This window comes from Hippoglossus hippoglossus, chromosome 3, assembly GCF_009819705.1.
Source record: "Hippoglossus hippoglossus isolate fHipHip1 chromosome 3, fHipHip1.pri, whole genome shotgun sequence".
Taxonomy (NCBI): Eukaryota; Metazoa; Chordata; class Actinopteri; order Pleuronectiformes; family Pleuronectidae; genus Hippoglossus; species Hippoglossus hippoglossus.
In genome coordinates this window covers 10168706-10190999 of record NC_047153.1, presented here as the reverse complement: position 1 = coordinate 10190999, position 22294 = coordinate 10168706, and the positions used below count along the sequence as shown (strand labels likewise).

General features: G+C 40.7%; 2 protein-coding genes across 3 annotated transcripts in view; one reads left to right on the top strand and one right to left on the bottom strand.

Moving 5' to 3' along the window:
* gas6 (growth arrest-specific 6) overlaps positions 1 to 6146 on the top strand; it is a 15726-nt gene extending 9580 nt beyond the window's left edge. Inside the window, exons 8-15 of the mRNA XM_034570563.1 lie at positions 299 to 420; positions 875 to 993; positions 1780 to 1969; positions 2057 to 2221; positions 2307 to 2475; positions 2658 to 2797; positions 2878 to 3079; positions 4033 to 6146. Coding sequence (XP_034426454.1) covers positions 299 to 420; positions 875 to 993; positions 1780 to 1969; positions 2057 to 2221; positions 2307 to 2475; positions 2658 to 2797; positions 2878 to 3079; positions 4033 to 4187 — 1262 coding nt within the window. The 3' untranslated portion in view covers positions 4188 to 6146. The remainder of the gene's footprint in view (positions 1 to 298; positions 421 to 874; positions 994 to 1779; positions 1970 to 2056; positions 2222 to 2306; positions 2476 to 2657; positions 2798 to 2877; positions 3080 to 4032) is intronic.
* Positions 5912 to 22294, bottom strand: LOC117752867 (transmembrane protein 255B). Of its 2 annotated transcripts, none has more exons than XM_034570577.1 (9): positions 21991 to 22294; positions 20026 to 20168; positions 19827 to 19889; positions 11495 to 11584; positions 10316 to 10396; positions 9188 to 9273; positions 8464 to 8623; positions 7895 to 8041; positions 5912 to 7657 (listed from the first exon to the last, which is right to left on the bottom strand). In XM_034570577.1, the coding sequence occupies exons 1-9, from the start codon at positions 22049 to 22051 to the stop codon at positions 7433 to 7435; spliced, it is 1056 nt and encodes a 351-aa protein (XP_034426468.1). In that variant the 5' UTR covers positions 22052 to 22294; the 3' UTR covers positions 5912 to 7432. The 2 variants fall into 2 exon arrangements, with proteins under 2 accessions (XP_034426468.1, XP_034426477.1); XM_034570586.1 differs by having other exon boundaries at positions 7895 to 8038.

Genomic DNA, 22294 nt, shown 5'->3' with positions numbered 1-22294 from the left:
CAAGGTCCTCATGGCCATGTAAGGTTATACACGGAGCAGAGAGACACTACCCCGTCATCGTCAAAGACCACTTGACTCGAGTGTTGTTTGCATTCCCTGATAAGACAGATTTTTCTTTCATACATTCCTGTGATGTTTTTCTGATCCTCGGAGGTTCATGTTTTGACTAATTCCACCAATGATGGGACTTTGTTAACTTACAGAACGGTCTGTTGCTCTGAAACTCTTTGTACCTCAGTAGTCACTTTCATCCCTCCTTCTCTTTAATTTTTCTCCATCCTGCTCTGTCGCTCTTCAGATGTGGATGAGTGCTTGACAGGTGTGTGTGCAGAGGAGTGTCTGAACACTCCCGGGAGTTTCCGATGCTTCTGTGATGGTCGACAGGGCATGAAGCTGGGCCAGGACCTCTGGAGCTGTAAGGTGAAATACACTAACTGTTGTATATTGAGCAGCCATTTCAGATTTCAGCTTCCACGCTAGTTGTAAAAGATCTATAAAATTAGAAACAACTTTCATGATCTTTTATACATTTCGGAGAGGGAAGGTCTCAAAAGAGAACTGAGATATTTTCTCTTGCCTGCCATTGGCAGCACTGAAGGTAAAACTGTTTTTATGAGTGAATGCCAGATGCTGGGAAATGTCACACTCCTGTAAAGTAAAAGAAGGATTGTTGTAACAGTCATATTTTGACTGGTAGGCTCATTAAACATGTTTTTGCTTCCTTTCCTATATTAAAAGTCTCAATTGAACTTGGTGAACCTGCCGAAACCTGTTGTATGAGTGAAGATGCAGCTTTGGTAAACTTGTGTGGTTCTCTTGATGTGGCAGCATGCATGATCTCCAGTTTGTTGTTTGTCTGTTTTTTTTCCTTTAGACTATAACTCCCTGTTTGTCGCCGTCTCTGAAGAGGAACTCTCGTTCTCTTTACCTGGGCCGCATGTTCAGTGGCGTGCCGGTGGTGAGGCTGCGTTTCCGTAGGAGGATTCAAACTGGGTGAGAAAGTTGTTCTGTGTTGAACTATAATAATAACTTCAACTGTTGTCTTTTGACATACATGTTGGACCTCTTCCACATTTATTCACGAGTTACAGAGTTAGTAGAAAGATGGACAAGATCAAAAAACAATTGATTGACCTTTTCCAGTTCCATGATTCTGGTTATTTAACTTAAACTAATAATGAACAAAATAGTTTCTCCAGTAACGTTACTTTTTGCCTAATTTGTTTGGAAATGTCTCACATTACTCTGGCAACAAAACATCCCAGTACTACGATTGGGAAAGTATTGACCTTGAAACAGGTCTTCCAACTTTCTGCATGTTTGTTGTTTTTAAAATGCTTTAGAAGATAAGGGGATTAACTTTTTACCAGAAATATGCTCCCACTTGACTTTTTTTCACCTCCTTTCAAAATGCAGTTCAAACAAAATGCTTCAGGCAAAACCTTTCAGAAGTTCTTGTTTAAATGTTTGTTTTTAATGAGTGTTTATCGTAAAGTGAAAATGAAGGGGTTTGAACAGTTCATCGCAGGTCTTAAAAGAAAACTTGTTTTTTACCATGCATAGTCACCGTGAGAAATTGAATCAGCTAATTCTAAAAATAATTTCTAATATTAGCAGGAAGGAAAATACCACCCGCATTATCAGAGTGGGTAGCAGATAAAGCTATTTTGGTCACTAAATGTCTTTTTCTCTCTTATATTTCTGATGTATTCCCACCAAACCTTTGTCATTTAAACACACATGCTCATACCTAAACTCAATCTCCACCTCTTCTCACAGCTTCTCAGCAGAATTCGACTTCCGTACCTACGATCCTGAGGGGGTGATTTTCTTTGCCGGTGGTCACCTGAACAGTTCCTGGATCGTGCTGGCGATGCACCACGGGAAGCTGGAGCTGCAGCTTAAGTATGGCACAGTCAGCAGGGTGACCAGCACAGGACCAATCGTCAATGACGGCCAATGGAGAAAGGTTGGAGGCTAAATAAAAATAAAACGCTGTCTACAGGAGCTTCATTAGCTGATCCAAAGTTCCTCAAATGTCCTGTTTTCTCCTCAGATCTCCGTGGAGGAGCAGGGCCGGAGTTTGGTGATTAAGATCGACAGGGAGGCCGTCATGAAGATCGCAGTGAATGGTGATCTGTTTACACTGAAGAAAGGCATGCACGAACTCAACCTCACCGTGGGCGGAGTCCCATTCAGAGAGGATGGCCTCGTCAATCAGGTGTTTATTTGCATGTGCTCTTGTGTTTTCTTGAATTTTTACCGTACGTTCTTTACATTTTCCTCATGTTGTGTTCATTTCGCAGGTGAACCCTCGTCTAGACGGCTGTATGAGGGAGTGGCGGTGGCTGACGGGTGAAGACTCCTCCATACAAGAGACCATTCGGTCCAACGACAACATGCAGTGCTTCAGCACAGAGAATCCTGGAGCTTATTACCCCGGCACAGGCTTCGCTCTCTTCAACATCAGCTATGGTACAGCGTGTGTGTTAGCGTGTTTGAAGCTTGCATAACTCAGTTTAATTAGCTTCTTCCTGCAGCAGTTAGTCAATGTTTCATTTGTTTAGATCATTATAAGTTGATTTACATTATTGCCTACACTTTTGTAAACAGTCTTGTTTGTCGACAAAGTTCATGACTTTCTGTTCTCACGTCAGAATCCCAGAATCTGAGCCTCAAGTTGACCCTGCGTCCAACTATCGCTATTGGCGTGCTGTTTGCACTTGTTTACCAGGACAGAGTCCCTCTCTCCATCGCTCTGGCCAACTATCATCCTGGCATGGATGAATGGAGAGATGTGAGTAGATGTGTACGAAATTAGTTTGTATAAAAACTGTATGTTTGTTTTGGAAACTTACCTTTTTTGTGTGTCTTCAGTTTGTTCTGGTGTCTACAGGTGATGCCATCATCGCCAGCTCTCCCGCTCCACTGTGTGACGGTGAGAGTCATGAAATCCAGGTGACGATCACGGGCAACCAGACGCTGCTGCTGGTCGATGGCCAGGCTGGAAGAAGTGAAGACACTGAAGTTCCTACCGACCTCCTCTCTCAATCCACCACCTTCCTAGGAGGCATCCCTGGTGAGGGCCCATATGTTTATGTGCACACTTTGCAGGATGTTATTCTAAGATAAATACCAGTTGCATTCCATTAATGCTCAGTTAGACAATACCGATGTGGAAGCCATATCTCTCCTTATATCAGATCTCGAAACAGTGTCCTGTCCCATAAATGATCTTGCCTGTTCACAGGTCAATCTGCAGTTTAGGTTATTAGTCAGTAAATAAATGCAACAGCTCATCAAGACCCAAGACAAGCTCCTGTTCTCTCACTGCAGAAATGGCGCCCAACGTGGGGCCTAGAACCTAAAATTACATTAAATGTTATCAACATTAAGAGAATTAAAGCTGCAATTTAGTTTTTTCCTTATATATATATATATTCTAATGGCTGTTGCTCTACCGAACTGAATTTTCCCCAACAGCAGAATTTGTCTCTCATGTTCTGATCCAACATAAACACCCGCTGTCAAATATAACTGTGACAATAGGATGATAAGTTTCAGAGAGGACTCTTAATTTCGCACTTCTGTCACACACTGGTTTGTCTCACTTCTGTGAGGAACCTCTGATGCTGAGTAATTTGGATGAACCCAGAACAGTCTTACAAATGATCAGTACTTAAAATTCTAATTATTGAAATAGTAGAGGCTTTCCCAAGCTGTTCTAAGTTATTTTATAGTCAGTGGAAATTTTGTTAAATGCACATTGAAAAATTAAAATGAAAGTCAGACATTTTCTCTTATGTTATTGCTGGTTATTCTTGTATTTACTGCTGTTAAGTAAAATGTGTGCTCTACAAACCTCTGACTAAACTTAAAATTCAGTCACAGCTTCCTTCGTTCTGCACAACTGTGCAATATTCCTCAAACTGGAAAGAAATCATAATAAGGATTTTGTGCTTTTTGCCAAATTGTTATTCTGAGAAAAAACTGTCACCACACTCGTTCACATGTTGTTATTTCATCCCTCAGATGACGTCCTGTTGGTTTCCACGCTGGTCTCAGCCCCCTACAGCGGCTGCATGGAGGTCAGTGTAAACGGACGGCCTCTGGACTTGGACCAGGCCATCCATAAGCACAACGACATCCGCTCACACTCCTGCCCCCTGCTGGACTCCCACCAGTGACCAGCGTGTCAGTCTGCCAAAACTGATCCATAAGCAGTTGATTGAGGCAATGGGGATGATTTCCAATATGTTTATAAAAGTATTTGACCAGTGGGGGAGATCTTTTAGATTGGAATGTAAAAAAAAAAAAACTAGACCAGGTATTGTGGTGCAGGTGGATCCTTAACCCAGGATCAGCCTGTCCTTCCACTGTGACAACACTGCTGCCTAGAGGTGTGTGCAGGGATTTTCACAGTATTGTCAATTAGTTGGGTTGTTAGTCAGCCGGTGGTCAACATCCCCTTCACTAGGCAGAAGATATGGGAATAAATGCTGCACAACATTGCCTCAGAACTGCCCATGTATCACAACCTTGTCAGCCCACAGGAACATACAGGGTCTTACCTGTAATATGTTAACTGGTTGGTCTCGGGTCAGCCTATTGCGCCTGGCATCCTGTGCTCAAAATACAGATCTGACTGGAAATGACTCTTAGCTGCAGCATCTCAGCTGATAGAGCTGAGGTCATGTTGCTTACATCCAGTTCACCTGAGGCCCACGTTCACAAAGCTTCAAATAATCAAAGCCTCATGCAGAATCCGATGAAATAGGGGAAGAACACAGGCACCGAATAAAAAGTTGAGAAATCAGCCGAGAGAATGTGGAATTAGGTGCTCGGATCTTCATGAGTGTTTGGTGTATAATGTTTTATCAGTCGATTGCGGACTGAATAAATATTATTTGCTCCTTCTAAGCCAAATCTTGTCCTCTACCAGGCGTGATATTAGGCACAGCTTTGTGCTCTAGAGAAAACCTTGCACATTGTTGCAGGTAGAAATGGACTGCGACCTGAAGCCATTTTCTCGATCGAAGCAGCAATCCATGTCTGCCTGCAACCTTAAAAACCGACCACGTGCCTGCCAAGAAACAACCAACCCAAACTTCTCGACAGGTCAACCGTTTCACAGGGGTGCAGTGCTGTGACACACAAACAGAGCAGTTAACACACTATGCATTTTGAAGTATTACAGTCCGTTAAAGGACTTGTCCGACACCCCGATTCTCAATAATCATCGATATAACTTCATCACGAAGGCCCCTTCTTTCCCTCAGAACCCCCCCCACTCACAGTTAAAAACCTGCCACATACACGAGCGGCGGACGACAGATTAGTCTCAGAAGCACAGGGACACAGGAAGGGGCCCGCTCCATGAAGGAGAGAGAGCACTGCATCAATCGCACCACACAAGCTACTGAGAGTTAAGAAAAGAGTGCGCTGTAAAATACTGAATATGTAAATAATGTGACTGTACAATGCTTTATAGAAGACAGAAAACGAACACTACCTTATGCTCACTGAGGTTTTCTGCACATTTTAAGTTGATCCAAAGTTAAACCGTAATCTGAGTCGCTTCATTTCATCTGCTTCTTAAAAGAAAAGGTCGAGCAACAAATCCATACCGTTTTCATTTCTTGAAATCTTTTTTTTTTTTTTTCGCGACTGAGAGCAATAGCCAGGGATCTAAGTACTGTCAATCATTAGGTACTCTGCTTTTAATTTAAATTTATAGGTGCTGAGCAAATCAAAACTCAATAAAGATAAAGAATGTCAGGAGCATTGTGATTGAGAAATACCAAAAGGGCTCCAGTGCTATTTGACTTCTCTCTGTAATGTTTCATTTTCCAGTTTTCTGACGAATGACTGCCGGAATATAGAGCTTGATGTGTTATGGTTTTTTTTTTTAATAATATCTGTTGTTGTATATTGAACTTCTCTTTAGTTTTTATTTTTCACTTTAACTGCCAGTATGTGTATGATGCTGAGAGAAGTCTGCCTTTTCAGTTTTTAAACTTCCCTCAACAGTGAAAAATCCTATTTAAAAACAACCAAAAATAAAAGCAGTCGTATGAAATGTGTTTTCCAAAAATGGATTTGTATGCTATGTGGTTATGTTACAAGATAAACTTTTCATTTCCTGCTCCGTGTGTGACATGTTGTTATTGTTCTAAAAGTTTAGCAGTATAGACATGAGTGGTAATGAGGGGGTAAAGGTAAATGTAGCGCAGCACTGAGTGTTGCTGTTACACTGATGCTGAGTCGACGTCAGTAAACAAACACACAACATGTGGTAGGTGGATTTTATTACGTTCAGACAGAGCCAGAGTTGCCATTTCCCCATTTGAAGACTTTTTGCTAACCTAGGTTAACTGGCGGCTGGCGTGTAACTTCTCTAACAAACGAGTAGTGTAACTACAGTGGCCCAGAAGTGTCAAACAGGATGCAAAAAACTGCACTGACAATGGAAGTGAGTCTGCCGAGTAAATATTGCCATGGCAACTGATCAACATCTATTGTCACTCACTTTCTTTGTGTTGTGGCTTTTATATTCATGTTGTGACTTTTGTATTCTGATTGACACTTGTGGGCCACCATATCAATCTTTAAATCTTCTCACCTGACTTTCAGCAGCTAAACAAATACACTTTTTTCCCCAAAAATGATAAAGCCCTTACTCCACATGTATTTTCATACATCATGGATTTCTTACAGGTGCCTTTTCTATACATAATGTATCTCGTGGCAACAGCTACAGCAGCCCATCCCACAGCCGTGAACATGCATCATAAATAATATATCCAGTGTATTAACTCTAAAGTGCACATTAAATGATTCACACAAACATAAGTAACGTCATTTACTCTCCAGTTCACATTACAAGAAAGCCCTTTTATTTACTCTACGGTAGATAGTTTAGTGAGACAATACACACATACACCTGTAGAACAGAAACAAACTGTCAGATCACAGTTCATTTTCTATAATCTCTTTATGTAATATGTGAGCATCTGAAGATCAGCTCTAGGGTTAAAGGAAATGATTTAGACAGACTTTGTTAACCTTTGAACAGAATGAGGGTGGCTGTCTTTATGCTATGCTAAGCTAAGATAAACAGCTGCTGGCTCATATTTACCTATAGATGTGAGTGGTATCAGTTCTCTCGATCTAAGTTTCGTCATGGAAGCAGAAGTGTGTTTCCAGAACCGATTCTCTCAATGAATGCACATGAAATATATTTATATAAATAATGTCTATATATTCACACTATAAATCTGTTCAGTTCACGTCCACCAGAAACACGAAACAGCTTTTAAATCAGAAGTGGTGAAGCTCACTGGTGTGTTTTCCTTCTATAAGGTCATCTAAGAAATGTCTGAAATATGCTACACTCCGCCTGATCAGATCAGATCCCAACATGCCTGAGGGATCAGCAGGCGTAAGGTGGAGGTTTCTCAAAGGAGCCGAAGGAGGATCCGTAGAGGACGGGAGCGTTGGGAGTCAGCATGTAGCCGCCTGGTTCCTGGGTGGCTCCCTGGGGCTGGGTGGAAGCCTGAGAGGGTGGCTGGTTCTCCTCAGACGGGCAGGAGGTGGAGGAGAGGCCTCCGTCTGGGTTCATCTGGGGCGTAGCAGGTGCCTGGTAGTTGCTGTTATGCTGCGGGAGAGGAGAGGAGACAGGGAGTGGTGGGTTGTTGCGGTGTGTGAACATAGAGCCAAAGATACATGACATGATTTCACACATTGTCATGTGAGGTGTGGGTTTGTGTAGTTTGTTGAAGCCAAGAAATATCAGCAAATATTAGACATAATTAATCTGTGAAACATGAACTGATCAGCCACAAAATTAAATCTGGTCATTGATAGTCCCTGTTGTTTTGCTCCTGGCTCGTACCTGCATGGACATTGGATAGTTGGGGTAGGCAGGCAGACTCTGTCCTGAAGGACAGAACCCAGCGTAGGTGAGCATGTGCTGGGTGGGGTTGTACAGGATGTGGGGTGGCGGTGCAGGGCTGGGAGCCAGTTGCGGATTTGGCTTCTGCTGCAGGAAACAAAGAAATGACAGAGAAATAAAACATTTCAAAAGCAGCATGTTTTATGTGTATAATAAAACGTTTAAAAAATGACCGATTTGACAGTTCTATCTTGCTCAGTGAGCTTAGTGTGTCTCCACTTTCAGTATCTAGACTTAAAGAAAAAGGAAAGCTTTAAAACAAGCTCTAATGAGAGATATTGAAAGTGTTCAAATAATACATTGTTATAGTTCACATCCTGGAGTTTGGTTTACACACAGGGGAGAAACAGACAGTTGCTTGGTGTCCGATACTGTGTGCGGCCTGTAGGTAAAAAGAAGTTAACTCGTCATAAAGGTTGAGGAAAATTATAAACCTTCGACAAGCATGTTTATTTTACCACAGGATGTAGAGGACCTTTAATCAGTTTTTTGTTTTTTTCTGGACTCACCATGTCCTTGTACGCGCCGAGGATGGCGGCAGCGATGATGCCCAGGAACAGGCCGATCACGTTGAGCACCACTGAGGCCCACAGCAGACGGTACAGGTGGATCACGTCCCAGCAGCTGCCGACACCAGTGAACTCGAAGTACTGTGTGTGGTACTCTATGCTGGAGGAGGGACGGGGATGGGTCAGGCCATTAATCACAAAGGATTTATATTTCATATCATTGTTCATATTTAGTCTTTTTTATTTGATTTTTGAACATTTGATTGTTTAGTATTTGTGAATCTGACATTGACTTTATTTGCAATGCCTGTCAATCATCTTCATCGCTGGCACTCGTCATCCTGGGACTGAATTATCTTTATTTCTAAAGCTGAAACAATTCAATCAACATTTGCTGATTCTCTTTTTGGATTTGATCATTATCTTTGTTTGTGTTTCATCTTAATCAGAATATTTTGTGGTTTTGTTCTGTTGGTTGAAAACAAAACAGGAAAAGTAACAAACTTGGACTTGGGAAAACTGTGAAAATGAAATTTAATGAATTTAATCTAATTATTCCTGAAGACCTTGATATTTTCACACTAATATAATGAACTTAAAAAGATATTTTTAAAAGAATGTACATTATGTCCGATGTATTGTCAGTCTATATTCCTGTTTCTATATATTTCTCAGGAGAAATGTGAGTCACGTGAGTAAGTAGAAGGTCAGTTGCATTGCTCACCTCTCACAGTTGTACAGGTAGCAGCAGTAGCAGGTGTTGCTCCTCAGTTTGAGCTTGCAGGCTTTGTCAAATGAGCGACATGTCACCTGCAGGGTAAAGATTCTCTTAACATTTTGTTATGACAGCAGAGAAGCAGGAGCTGGACGAACACTTTAGACAGAGATACATGAACTGAAGGTAAATATCTGTTTGTCATATCCAGAACTTCAATTGTAACCTGTAAGTTGATGACATTTAGTGATTGCTTTTAAAAGATATATATTCTGTATAGCATCATCTGACCACTAGATGTCATTACACCATCAGTTTATTATTTTGGGGGGAAAACAAAACTGTTTGACTTATTTAACAATAATGAAATTGAATGATTAGTTGAACGCAACAAATATTCTATTCAATATTTCGTATGAGCGCCTCCTCCTGGGCATGGACGATATACCAGTCTTGTTCAAATGTGAAGAGATGCTCTGCCGTTCGTCTTTTTGTGTTTCAGTCTTCTACTGCCATGTGTCCTGAGACTGGGCGTCATCATTTCATTCATTATCTGTGATGACAAACCTGCATTCACAGTCTTTTCATCTGTAAATGTCATCTCGCCTGCACATGTTGCACTCATGCAGCCGATCTGTCACCGAAACACCAATTTCCACAGATGGTTCCCCCTTGTGCAGCATCAAAAGCACTCATCCATCTCTTTTTCAATACAGGATGTTTAAACAATGTTGTGTGAGGCGTCAGTTTTGAAGGAAGGCACTGCACCTCTTCGTTTTTTTTGGTCGTGTGGCTCTTTACTGTGCCTCCAAACCACTGCTGCTGATGTTTGTGTTCCCTCTCCCATCTTTATGAAATCTGGTCAATGACTTATTCTGGCAGTTTCCTTACACATGTTGCATTAGACACAACAGAGGCCAAAATGAAGAAGCTGTGATGTTCACAGGTACTTTTATAACGTGTAATAGTTTTTGTTGCCTTGAGGTTGTACTTCAGGTGGTCTGTCTGACTTGTTTGTATTTAACTAGATCAAACACCCTACGCCACTTTATCTTAAAATGTGATTATTGTGCCATGATGCAGTCGTTTTGAATTTTGGCACAGGCTTTTGTTGTTTATCGTAGGAGTGAGAATCACCTCTGTGTAGTAGCTGTCGTAGGCATAGCCCGATCCACTGGTGTAGAAGTCGCACATGTCCTCCTGCAGGGGTCTAATGTCCTGTGGGTTGGAAATATCAGAGAGAGATTTGTTCTATTCAGGAAGCAAAATGGCAGTTTAGAGAAGCTAATGTACGAGTTTATGAGACGACTTTGGTCCTGAATTTCATACACATCAATGTAATAAAACATCTAAAAGAGCTGATTTTTGTCAGTTCAGGGATCATTGAAGTGCAAAAGATTGAGAACCTCTGATTTAAAGGGTTCAGTGATATAAAGTTACATGTGTGTGCATTGGAGCCCTGTGTCCGTCTGTCCGTCCTCCCTCTGTTTCTCTGTCACTGCAGCAGGGAAGGTTTGCTCTCACACCCCGTCCCCTGCACCGGACTGCAAAAAAAACCCTCCAGCACTAAACCTCACTCGACTTGACACAGTGTGAAAGGTAATAAAATCATTTTCATCGTCCAGAGCTTGAAGGTGCAATAACTGTGACTTTTACTGTCCCGCGAGTGTAGAAAGAAAAGCATATCTGCAGGGCTTTGATTGCACTGTTGATCGATATCAGCGAGCGGGTGCCAGGTGCTGAGAGCTCCAGCTTTTTAAACTCTGCTCCTGGTCCATACTCATTAAGAACCTCATTAAAGTTCATTAGGCCGATGTGACAGACTGAGGTGTTTGTGTACGTGCATGTGTCCAAACATTAAAGATGTGCAGGAGGGGAGTGGCTTTGACCTCACCTGACCTCTTCGCGTTTTGAGTTCCCTAACAAATGCAGGTATTTGTAGACATGTGATTTTTAATGCATGTCGATTTAGCCTGGGAGACAAAGATGTGTCGTGCCGTAGAGAATTGTGGGTAAACATTTAATCAGCCCTGTTGTTCTGAATGTTTTCTGCAGCTCCTCTGGTGACCCAGCAGCTTCCTGCAGATTGGACACTGAGATGAGTCAGTCTGGTTTAACTGTGCTGTCTCCATTCTGTCTGATTACATCTACAAAGTTCCTGATCTGTTGTGTCTGAGCCGCGTCTCTGCTGACCTGAGCATGTCTGATCAAATGTGATGTGTGAGTGTCTCAGGGAAGAAAGATGAATTAGTTTGTGTTTCTTTCTCCCTGTTCAGACTATAGACTGTAAATAACAAGACATAAGATGAAACACACAATGAATTCTGAAGCGATGATCCCGTCCACAATGGCACAGATGAAAGACGCGATGACCCCGATACTGATGAAGATGATCGCTGCCACGAGCTGAAAGAGAGGAGGAGGAGGATGAAGAGGATACAGTCGTTAGTAAAAAGCATCAGTAGCTATCATCTGCGTAAACAAGCAGTAGAAGAATAAAACTTTTAAGATCAAAGTCTCCTCATTCTAACCGTGCAACACATTCTAGGATCTCATCAATTCTGCAACAGCTGTTGATGCAGAGTCGGTTCAGACCTCTCAGATGTTTTCCAGACAAAAGGTGCAACTGCAGCCTTTTTTAAAGCCAAAACTACAAGAGGCAAAATTAATTCTGACTCTTAAATTGTACAATTTTTCTTAAAAGTAAACAAAGAGGATAATACTGTTATACTGTTATACTGTTTATGAAATTGAATCCCACTGAACAGCTTCTCTGTGTCTAAATTACACATAACAACATGACAGGAACAAGAGGATGAAGACCCGTAGACTGTCTGGTAGGATATGAATTAATGAATTTGGATAAAAAAATCAGTGAGCGCTAATATAAAATCCTTTTAACAAACATACAAAAAAATCCTATGTCCCCAAAACTTAACCAAGCAGTATTACAGTAATTTAAATAAGGTTAGATCTTACCATAATACATTGCAAACTGGTATAAGTGATTTGTTAGGTACAGGATTTTTCCAGTAATACCAAGAAATGTATATTTCAGTAACAAAGTGGTGTTTTCCTTTTCAATTTCCTGGTTATTATTTTTCCAGATTTAAATTGTTTCAGACATCAGTGCTGCTTTAGTTCAAAAATTCAATCCAAATGTTTTTTTGAGCCATTATTACATCATCCCAGTGTTTGGTATATGCTTCTGATTTATTATAAAATATGTTGGAACTTGTATTATATAAAGGCAAAATCCAGATTGAAGTTAAAACTCATAGGATTAGTTTCTCTGCTGGTGTGTGTCCTCGTCTGCGGCGTCTCAGCTGCAGGACGATAAAGAAAATGTACAGCCTCCTGCCCTGCCAACACAAAAGTGCTTTGTGGGTTATTTATGGGAAAAAAAGGCCATGCACAGGACAGAGGGACGGCCTTTTGTACCAGCAAGGTCAATCTAATTCTCCCAATGTGATACACACACAGACGCACACACACACACACACACACACACACACACACACACACACACACACACACACACACACACACACACACACACACACACACACACACACACACACACACACACACACAGACACACATGGGATGAAGACAAAACAATCTCACACATTCAGTTTTGTGAAATAATCCCAAGAAACTGATCACTGATCAAACCCAAATATGAATGATGTGACAAAGTAGGTTCTTCTATAAAACGTCTAATGTAAGACATATGACACACACACAAACACACTCGCACAAAGACACACACACACACACACACACACACACACACACACACACACACACACACACACACACACACACACACACACACACACACACACACACACACACACACACACACACACACACACACACTTGGCAGAGCAGATGCAGCTGACTGATCACAGATGTCTGATCATAAACTGTATCCCTGAGCATCGTTTCCTGTCTGTTCAACAGCTCCTCCAGGACCAAAACCTCCTGCACTCAAACATCAGATTAAACACACACTTTGTTCTTTCAGCTGCTGCATTCATCTCCCTGAAGCAGCAGCTGGGACTCACTACTTTGTCACAAAAATTAACAACTAATGTAAAAGGTAGAAAAATGGTAGTGTGTATTTCTATCTCCTAAAGAACTGTCTGATTCTGCATTGATATTTGGGACTTTTCTGGATCCCAGTCATTACAGTCTGGTGTAGTACAAAGTAAATTACAAAGGAGAACCAGAATCTAATTTCTGGTAAGCAGTGAGAAAGGAACGTGATGTGGATTATTGAATTGGATGTCGTCAGTGTAACAATGAAACTAAATTCATAATTTCCTGAAAATATAACCCTGGTTGAACCCAGGTAGAGTTGTAGGTAAATTATAAATATGAGGGGATCCAAAACAGAGCCCTGGGGATCACCGCTTATAACTGGAGATCTAAGATTTATCACCTGAACAAATATCTTGTGTGTTATGTATAAAATGCCTTGAGCTGTGTGTGAGAGCACAACACAAGGTGAAGTGACAGAGATGTGAAAACAAGGGAATTATAAAAGAACTCCTCTCACTAAGGTGAAGCAGAGTCAAACTGAGAAAATGAGCTTTTTCTGACTGGGTTTTATCTGCCACTGGTCCAGACTCTCCACTTCATTAGCGGTTTAAATGACTCTGCTTTTATGGCCAGCAAGTGGGAGATGAGGCCAGAGGCAGAGACAATAGAGCCTGACAACTGCATTACTTCACATTAGCACCGGCTGCCAGCCCATAAAACACCTCAACACACCCCGTCGTCCGAATCACCAAAACCTCCTCTGGTGCAACTGAAGCAGAGAGAACAACCAAGTAGTGTAAAAGATTAAAGACAGTTTCTGCTCTCAGGAGTCGATTCACTAAAGAAATATAAAAAATACAGCAGGTAACTAAGGCTCTTCTTCTTTTACATTTGATTGGATTTGACTGCAAATTGTTGTAATTTTGTATTCAATTTATACATTTATGTAACATCTGCAGTGTGTTTTCTTGTGACTTTTCAGAATTGACTTGTAAAAATAACAGGTCATTCACTGACCAGAGGGTCGGTGGTTTGATCCCTGGCTGCTCCAGTCGGCATGACAAAGTGTCCTTGGGCAAGATACTGAATCCCTCATTGCACCTGATGGCTGTATTATTGTTTGTGATAGAAAAAACGTAGCATATAGTAGCGCTGTATGATGTGATTGTGGCTATATAAAATACACTTTACTGCAGTTGTAATTTGCAGATGTGTTTGTAGCCACCTGATGAATGTTAGGTCCAATGTTCCCTCTCTTCATGTTGCTGTTAATCTCTGTTTAACCCCCTGAGAGAAATATCTGTCTCTTTAGCTGCTAAATGTCCTTCACCGTGTATATCTGCTGTTCAGGTGATAATCTCCCTGTCCCATTGTTTTTACATAGTAATGATATGTTTTCATTAAGTAAATAATCTGAATACTTCTTTCAGAGAATTGTGGATGAAAGACAAAGAGGATAAACGTTTTAGAGAAGAAAACTCATCAGCCTTGGTCAAGATACCTAACAGGTCATGCAACTAAAGTCGCTGACCACTGCAAGGTCTTCTTCTCCTGCTCAGTGGTCCGGTGAGCGATCACGACCACATCTGGACACAGCAGTAATAAGAACTGATCGTCCCGTAACCTGTTGGGTAAAATACGACCTTTTGAAGGTTCCCTGTTCTGCTCTCTGCGCTGCAAGGTGACCAGAAGGACGACAGGCCTGTGAGATATACAGGCAGAAACTACAAGAGGCTGCTGGAGCAGAGAGCTGAAGCAGCGTGAACCTGGTTCACACAGAGTGATAAAGTAATCTTAGAGCAGTGAAGCCTGACAGGGTGAAAGTGCAGATTTTCCTCTTTCGCTCTTTCACAGAGAGAATTTCATGCTCCACGATGCTTTTGAACGTTTGAGGATAAAACGAAATGAAGAGCGCAGATATATGAGCCGTTAAGGTTTTTAATGCTTTATCCGGGAAATGTCGACAGAGCGTGAATGTGCGTTTTACCTGCAACAAGTTTCTGATTCATAAAGAGAGCTGGTTTCCCTGCAGTATTAACGACTAACAGAATATCACTGAAGTACTAAAAACTAGACAGTGGCATTGTATGGTGGAAAATTTAGGGATCACCAAGTTTTCTAATATTTTTTGTTTTCAAAGGTGATTATAACAATAATCATATAAAGCAAATTATATGTAAAAAAAAATACATTTTTGTTTCCTTGTTACACCCTGACAGAAACATCTTACGTTACTTTTAACCATGATGCACAACTAATTTCAGATTATCATATTTTACATGGTAAGCAAAACTACAAATAAAACCTCACCTTCAAATATTACTCACATTTATACTAAGGAAAGGACCTAATTCATCACAGCAATTTAGATATTTTGATACGTACGTGGTTATTATAGTAAAGTGTAGGGAATCATTTAAAAATGCTTTTGGCAGGATGAAAACTAAGTGAAAATAAATACACTGAACTAGATTTTCAAATTATTATTGGAATTGTATATTCACCCCTGTCTGTTTATTTGTTGGTTGGTTGGTTTGTTTGTAAGCAAGTTTACACAAAAGCTACTGGACGGATCACAAAGCAAATTGGTGGAAGGATGGGATATGGGCCAAGAAAAAAAAAAAACTGGAGTTTGAGGGTGATTTTTGCCATTTTCACCAATTTCCCAGAGAATAATTCATTGATCGTGATGAAATAAATCATTGGTATATTCAGGAGCGGAAATCTTTGAATCTGAAATTTGGTGTTTCTTGTGGTCGTATGAAATGTCCTATGCATTGGTGTATGTGCTTTAATCTACTGTGCCTGTGTTGTTGATGTGTATGTGGTTCTGTCTTATTGGTGTGTTAATGTCACTTTAGATTTTAAACTGCTTTAAACTCAACAGAAGAATTAAAGTTTCTGAATTTAGTTTTTCTCCAGTCACACAGGAAACCTTTCTGTTGGGCACTTGACTCCTTTCTCATCAAAGCCTGAGGCGCAACGAGCTGTGAGCCAGAGGAAGCTAGAGAAGCTTCAGAGCTCTCAGATGTCAGTGTGGCATTGTGGTAAGCGCAGTTGTTCTTTAATGAGTGACCTGCCAGCTGGCGCTCATGTTACAGTGCTAAGCTGGGAAGAAGACACCTGTGTGAGGGCCAACGTGGTGCCACATGTGCCTCATAGGAGACTCTGTAGACCGCTGGCTGTGTGGCAGCGATCACGCCATTAAAGTTTAACACACACGGAGCTGAGAGAGATGCCAAACAGGCGGACATGTACTGCCAAGGTTGGTTTATCAGGCAAAGTGGGGCCTAAAAACCTCAGGTTATATCACTGACGGGTCCTGAATCCTCCAGCTTTTGGCTCTGGTCTGGAAGAGGAACTTTTGAAGCTGTTTAAGTTTGAGCTGCTTTGTTTAAAATGGTGTTTTATCACTGTGATTCACACACAGTGATTATTATTCCAACATAGGAGAAATGTAAGGCTGTAACCAACCAGTATTTTCATTATCAATAAACATGTCAGTTATTTTCTTTAGTAATTGATTGACAGCTCAGAGTATAACAGTTTGGAAAATAGTGAAAAATGCCTTAATTCCTTGAAGCCCAAGTTAACATTAAAATTTCTTATCTAATTTTTGGATGTGGCCATCAAAAAACAACAAAGTGGGTACCAGTGATTTTTTTTTTGTTGTATTTTGATGATTTCAGCTCTGGAGTACTGGTTGGTTTATGGGTACATGGGGAAAAATACAAAATGGTGCAGTGAGAGTCAATGGTAACAACAAATAGTTTGTATCAGGCCTCCCAGAAGTTTTTTGGTAAATAGATACTACAGGTGTCTTACATGTTTTTCCTCTATTCACAACACAGAAAGTGAAACAACAAGGACCGGCCCAAAAATACAGAACTTTTTAAATATGAAGAATGTGTTCATCCTTGTTAAATGATGCTTTTAATTGACCTTTGTCAGCTGCATGAACACGGACACGTCGTCGTTTTTTGTAGATACAGTACACTTGTGGTGTAAGGTAAGACAAAGTGATCCGACCGCAGGCACACAACACCCTGCACGCCACATGAAATATTTACAACACACACTGATACACCACAGTCATGGAGACAGGGGACATACACAGATCTGCCTTATCTTTAAGGGGACGGGTAGAGATGTATTTGGGCAGGTTTTTATAATTTGGGGAAAGTTTTTGTTTGACGTTTAACCCTCCAATCAACATGATCAACAGGCGCAGGCAGTAAAAGTAAAGGTACTGTAGTGTGGAGAAGACATAAAGAAAAAATTGGGTTGCCAGGTTGTGGCAGCATGACCAGTGAAAAAATTGATTGCAGCGTGTTGGAAGCCTCCCTCCCGCACGATAAGAGGGAGGGTACTCTTATCGTGCGTGAACACTGACGTACCCGGATATTTTATACTCAGAGTTGTTGACTGCTCAGTTTCATGGAGCAAGAGAATCCGTTAGAGAAGGTCAGAGGCCTGGACCACTGGTGGAAGCATGTGGTAAAGGCCGTGGGAGACTCCATTAAATTTAGTTGTAGATCTGGATCCAGGAATTTATTTTCACTTTCTTTAACATTGTGAGATCGGATATTTTTAAGCATTTTCATGGATTTCTCAGACAATTATTAATGGATCTTGATGACAAAAGCCAGGCATCTGATATTTATGAGTCTGCAATGTGGTGCAGATCCAAATAAAAGTCTTGATCTAGTGAATTTAAATGTGGTTTCATAAGGGGACTGTTGGGCCTTGGTGCATTTTAATTTGCCTTCGTGATTTGATGGTTTGTGTATGTTTGTTTGTGTTTTAATATTTCTTTGAATAAAGACACAAACAACATTTTATTTAAAAATTATTTATGTAAATAGAATGTATTGAGAATATAATTCAAAATATAGCATTGAAGTCAATGTAAAATTATGAAAGATGTCCTATCTCACAATGTTAAAGAAAGCTGGATCTGCCAGCTGAGTCGTATGTGACCCAAAATTCAATGGGTTCTCCTCTAACACAAAAAAATTGTTTTGATGTTATCTTACTCACAACCAATGGACAGGGATGAAAACAGAAGCTGCTTGATGGAGGTAATCAGGACAAATTCAGAGGTGAAAAAGCTGAGGTTTCTGTGTCATTGGTGTCTTCTTAACTCAGTCAGTCTCATGCTGGGTTTGATACACTGCGAATGTGATACCGACGATAAGACTTAAATTACACACAGGGACAGTTTCAGTTTCTGGTTCCCACTGGGCCTTGAGTAACACTTGTGTTACTGTCGTCTCAACCTGGTTGAAATCAGCTGATTGGAGGTTCGGGGAATAATCAATTTCAAGCAGGTCTTTGGGCCTGTTCCTCTAATTGTCTCTTCACTCTGGAGTCATGGACATGATTATATTTTGGACCTGGTGTTGTACAGAGAGGTATTTGATGATATTCTATCTGTGTCCCTGTCTGAAATAAAGGAGCCCTGTCAGCACTGACCAATACTAATGTAATTTTCCCCTCATGTCACTGAAATCCAGAGCCGATGTTGTTCACTTCCCCCAACCACAGATCCAGTCATGTTACACTGACCTGGGCACAAAGAACCAAGAACACATTACGCTGCCATCGAGTAATCACATTTGCTCCTTGCTCATAACAGAGCAATTTCCAGTTTAGTGAATTTACAGAGTCTGTAACACGATCGTCTGATTCCTTGTGTATATTTATATGTGTGTCCTGTTTTCCAGGAACAATGTCTCATTTTTAGAAAATGAATTTTATTGACACAAGTCACCTTGAGAGAGAATAAACACAGGGCTATAGGACTTGCAGCTGACATCACACAAGTCAAATGAGGGGTCAACTATCAAGATGAAGGAATTTTCTTACATTTACAAATAACTCGGCTGCAGTAGAACAAGTTGTGAACACAACAGATTCATATCATCAGCAGAGCCTGAGCAACAATATTGTTCATTTGGATCCTTACATTGGTCGATTGTTTTGGTCCATCCTTTGATCTCGGTTTTGTTTTGGTGTCTGCAAACCGGTGGGAGAAATATTTGAACCTTTAGCTGTTAAACTTTCTTCATCAGTTATAGGTGACATCTTAGTTTGCATTGTTACAGCACATTAATGACGCCATCTCTCAGTAAATAAGTTTACATGCTTGGCTGAGGTGTTGGAGTTGTTGAATTAATAAAAACTAAATTCGACCAAAGTGTAATGAGATCAGACTTATTGAATAAATCATGATGTGCATGACGCATGTGACGACTGAAGAATGTGGCTGCAGACAACAACATCAGATCTGTGTGGGGCGTTTGGTTTGGTTTGGCTGAGACTCTTTCATGACTTAATCTCATTGCCTCCTCTTCTTCTGCATTGGTTTAGTGACTGGAGAAGGTTTGTCCTCCTTCCAGTGTGTCTGCAGTGATCCAGCAGGTTGGCACACTTCCTCTGTCCATTATTCCATCCTATAAAAGCTTCCATGCCATTTTTCAAGTTATGCACGAATGCATGCAATAATATGACATGTTCTGAAGCCTGATATAAAGTTTGGGGTGTCAGGAAAGACCAGAAATATATGTTATCATTTTGACAGTCAGAGGAACAGACTCACCATGGGTCTGCGGTTTTCCACCAGGTGGATGCCGACAATTCCCAGAAATGCTCCAAAACTGAGCTGGAGGTTCAGGGAGAAACAAGTAGAAACATTAGGTCTCAGACACCAGGTCACGATCATATTTGCAGGATTAAATGACAGTGAATCTTCTGCGTCTGGACGTGTGAAGGTGAGACGGGAGGTGATTGTCACTCACGGTGATGCCCGGGTAATACCCAGCGACGGGCACATTGTCGGTGCGGGTGGCAGAGATGAGACCCACCGTCAGCACCACCAGAGACAGAGCCAGCAGAAACACAGTCACCCACAGGGCCGTCCTCCTCCGGCGCAGGTACAGATCTGAGGAGCAACATGAGGAGGACCTCTTCATCACTAATAATCCATCTCATTCTGAATTACATGTCACTCTGACCAGAAAATACAAAGCTAAATCTCTAACCTGCACATATTCAAATTATTTTACTGTCCATCCATTATGATCTAAACTACTACATTACAGGGGCACTTGATACAATCCCAGCGTCAGTCTCCAACTATTCAATTCTAACCCCAGTCTGCATGTCTTTGGACGTTAGAGTACCCAGAAAAAACCCATGAGAAGAACATTCAAACTCCACACAGAAAGAACTCGGACAAACCGGGATTCGAACCCACAACCTTCTCGCGGCTAAGAACCACTGCATCAGTGTGCCACCCCTGATTTTAATATACTCTTAGTAATTTCTCTTTTTTTTTTGTTGATAGATGAGCATTGATGAGAGAAGTATTCAAATAAATCACTCCAGTATATGTACCAGTAATAACCAGGAGACAATAGCTTGTAGTGTGTATTTAAGTAGCAGGTTATGTTGGGACTGATTCTACCTTGTACTGTTGGGTGGTTTTATTTACTGCATCACAAGGCATAATACTTTGTTAACTTATAGTATATCTATTAATCAGACATATGCAGGATTTCTTACTTGCTAGTTTCCAAGAACTTAATGTAATTATTACACAATTTAGGAAGCGTAAATACTGAGGTATCACTTATGGCTGTCAGATAAATAACAGTGGAGTAAAAAGTACAATATTTTCCTCTGGATGTTAGTGGAGTCGAAGTATAAAATTCAAATACTAAATAAGTAGTAGAATTTAAATAGCCACGTGTGTTCGCTTCATCAGACTTGTTGCAACCTTTTGCTCACAAAGCTCTGATTAAATACTTTTCTCTGATGGCATTTCAACCTGTCACAACATAAATAATTATGGTGAACGACGGCTGGATTCCATTTAGCTGCTTCAGTTTCAGGGTCTGAATGTGTTTTGGATCACTGTGCCACTGTCACGTCTGCTGAACTGAACAGAGCCGAGTCAATTTTATCAGTCACCACCGGTGCTTCTCCCTATATAATGTGTCAAAATGTCTGATGAGAAAAAGATCTATTCAATGAATCAAGAAAACCACGTCACCACTTCCTGACAAGGCATCGTTCATAAAGGGCTCACAAGCTGTAATTAATGGGTTTATAAACGGTTGATAAATCATTCACTCACAATTTATCGGTCAGTTATGAGCCATTAATAACAAAAACAACCTTTTGAGTTGCCAGGTTCAGGAAAATTCATCAGGTAGACGTCTCCCAGTAACCTTCATTACTGTCATACGAACCCCAAATACTTATTTATGGTTTACCAGCATTTAAATCTGCATTACAGCTGGATATATAGATATATATATACACACACTGTAAACATTAGTCTTGACATTGTTCAAACAAAACAACATAATCTCCTTTTTTCTATTATTCTGAGTTCTGCATGCAGATCAGCAGCCAGTCAAACACTTTGTATGACTTAATAAATTGTTCTATTATATCTGGGCTCACAAATGTTGTTTAGCTGTTTATAAATTTGTTTTTGGTCCATAATGTCCTGCAGCTTTATTTAAACATGATAAGTGGTTTAAAAGGCACAACCTGGCAACCCAAATTTTTGTATTATTAATGTCTTATAAAACATTAGTAAATTGTATGGATAGATTAATCGATAACAGTTTATAACCCATTTATAAACAGTGACCTAGGCAAGCAACAATAACATGCATATAGTGTTTAAAGTGTTTTCTTGTTGATATTAAAGTTTAGATTATTTCAGGATGAAGGTTGATGATGTATTTTACCTGCAGGATCCAGTATGCCTGTGGCTGTTTGTTGAGTTGTCTGCTGAGCTTCAGGCTGCATCTCCACTCAGTCTCAATGAATCCGCTTTTAAAATGAAGAACAGATAAACACACCAGGAAGCGGCTGAGTTTTCTTTCTATGATGGAGTTCAGTCTTTTTTATGTTGATTCAGGACAGAGTCTTCATCGTCCTCCACAGAGCTGCAAGAAATACGTTTCCTCTTTTTCTTCTTATAACTCAAACATCTTTTGGATGTAAAAATAAATTCATCCAGAGCTGCAGCTGATCCACACACAGCTTCAA

Bases quoted from the DNA above. Each gene is read 5' to 3' on its own strand.
- LOC117752867 (XM_034570577.1), bottom strand. From the start codon at position 22,051: ATGCAGCCTGAAGCTCAGCAGACAACTCAACAAACAGCCACAGGCATA. The intron at 11,585-19,826 runs GTGAGTCTGTTC...CCTCTCTTTCAG, and splicing joins TGGAAAACCGCAGACCCATG to CTCGTGGCAGCGATCATCTT. The intron at 8,042-8,463 runs GTGAGTCCAGAA...TGTTTCCTGCAG, and splicing joins TCGGCGCGTACAAGGACATG to CAGAAGCCAAATCCGCAACT.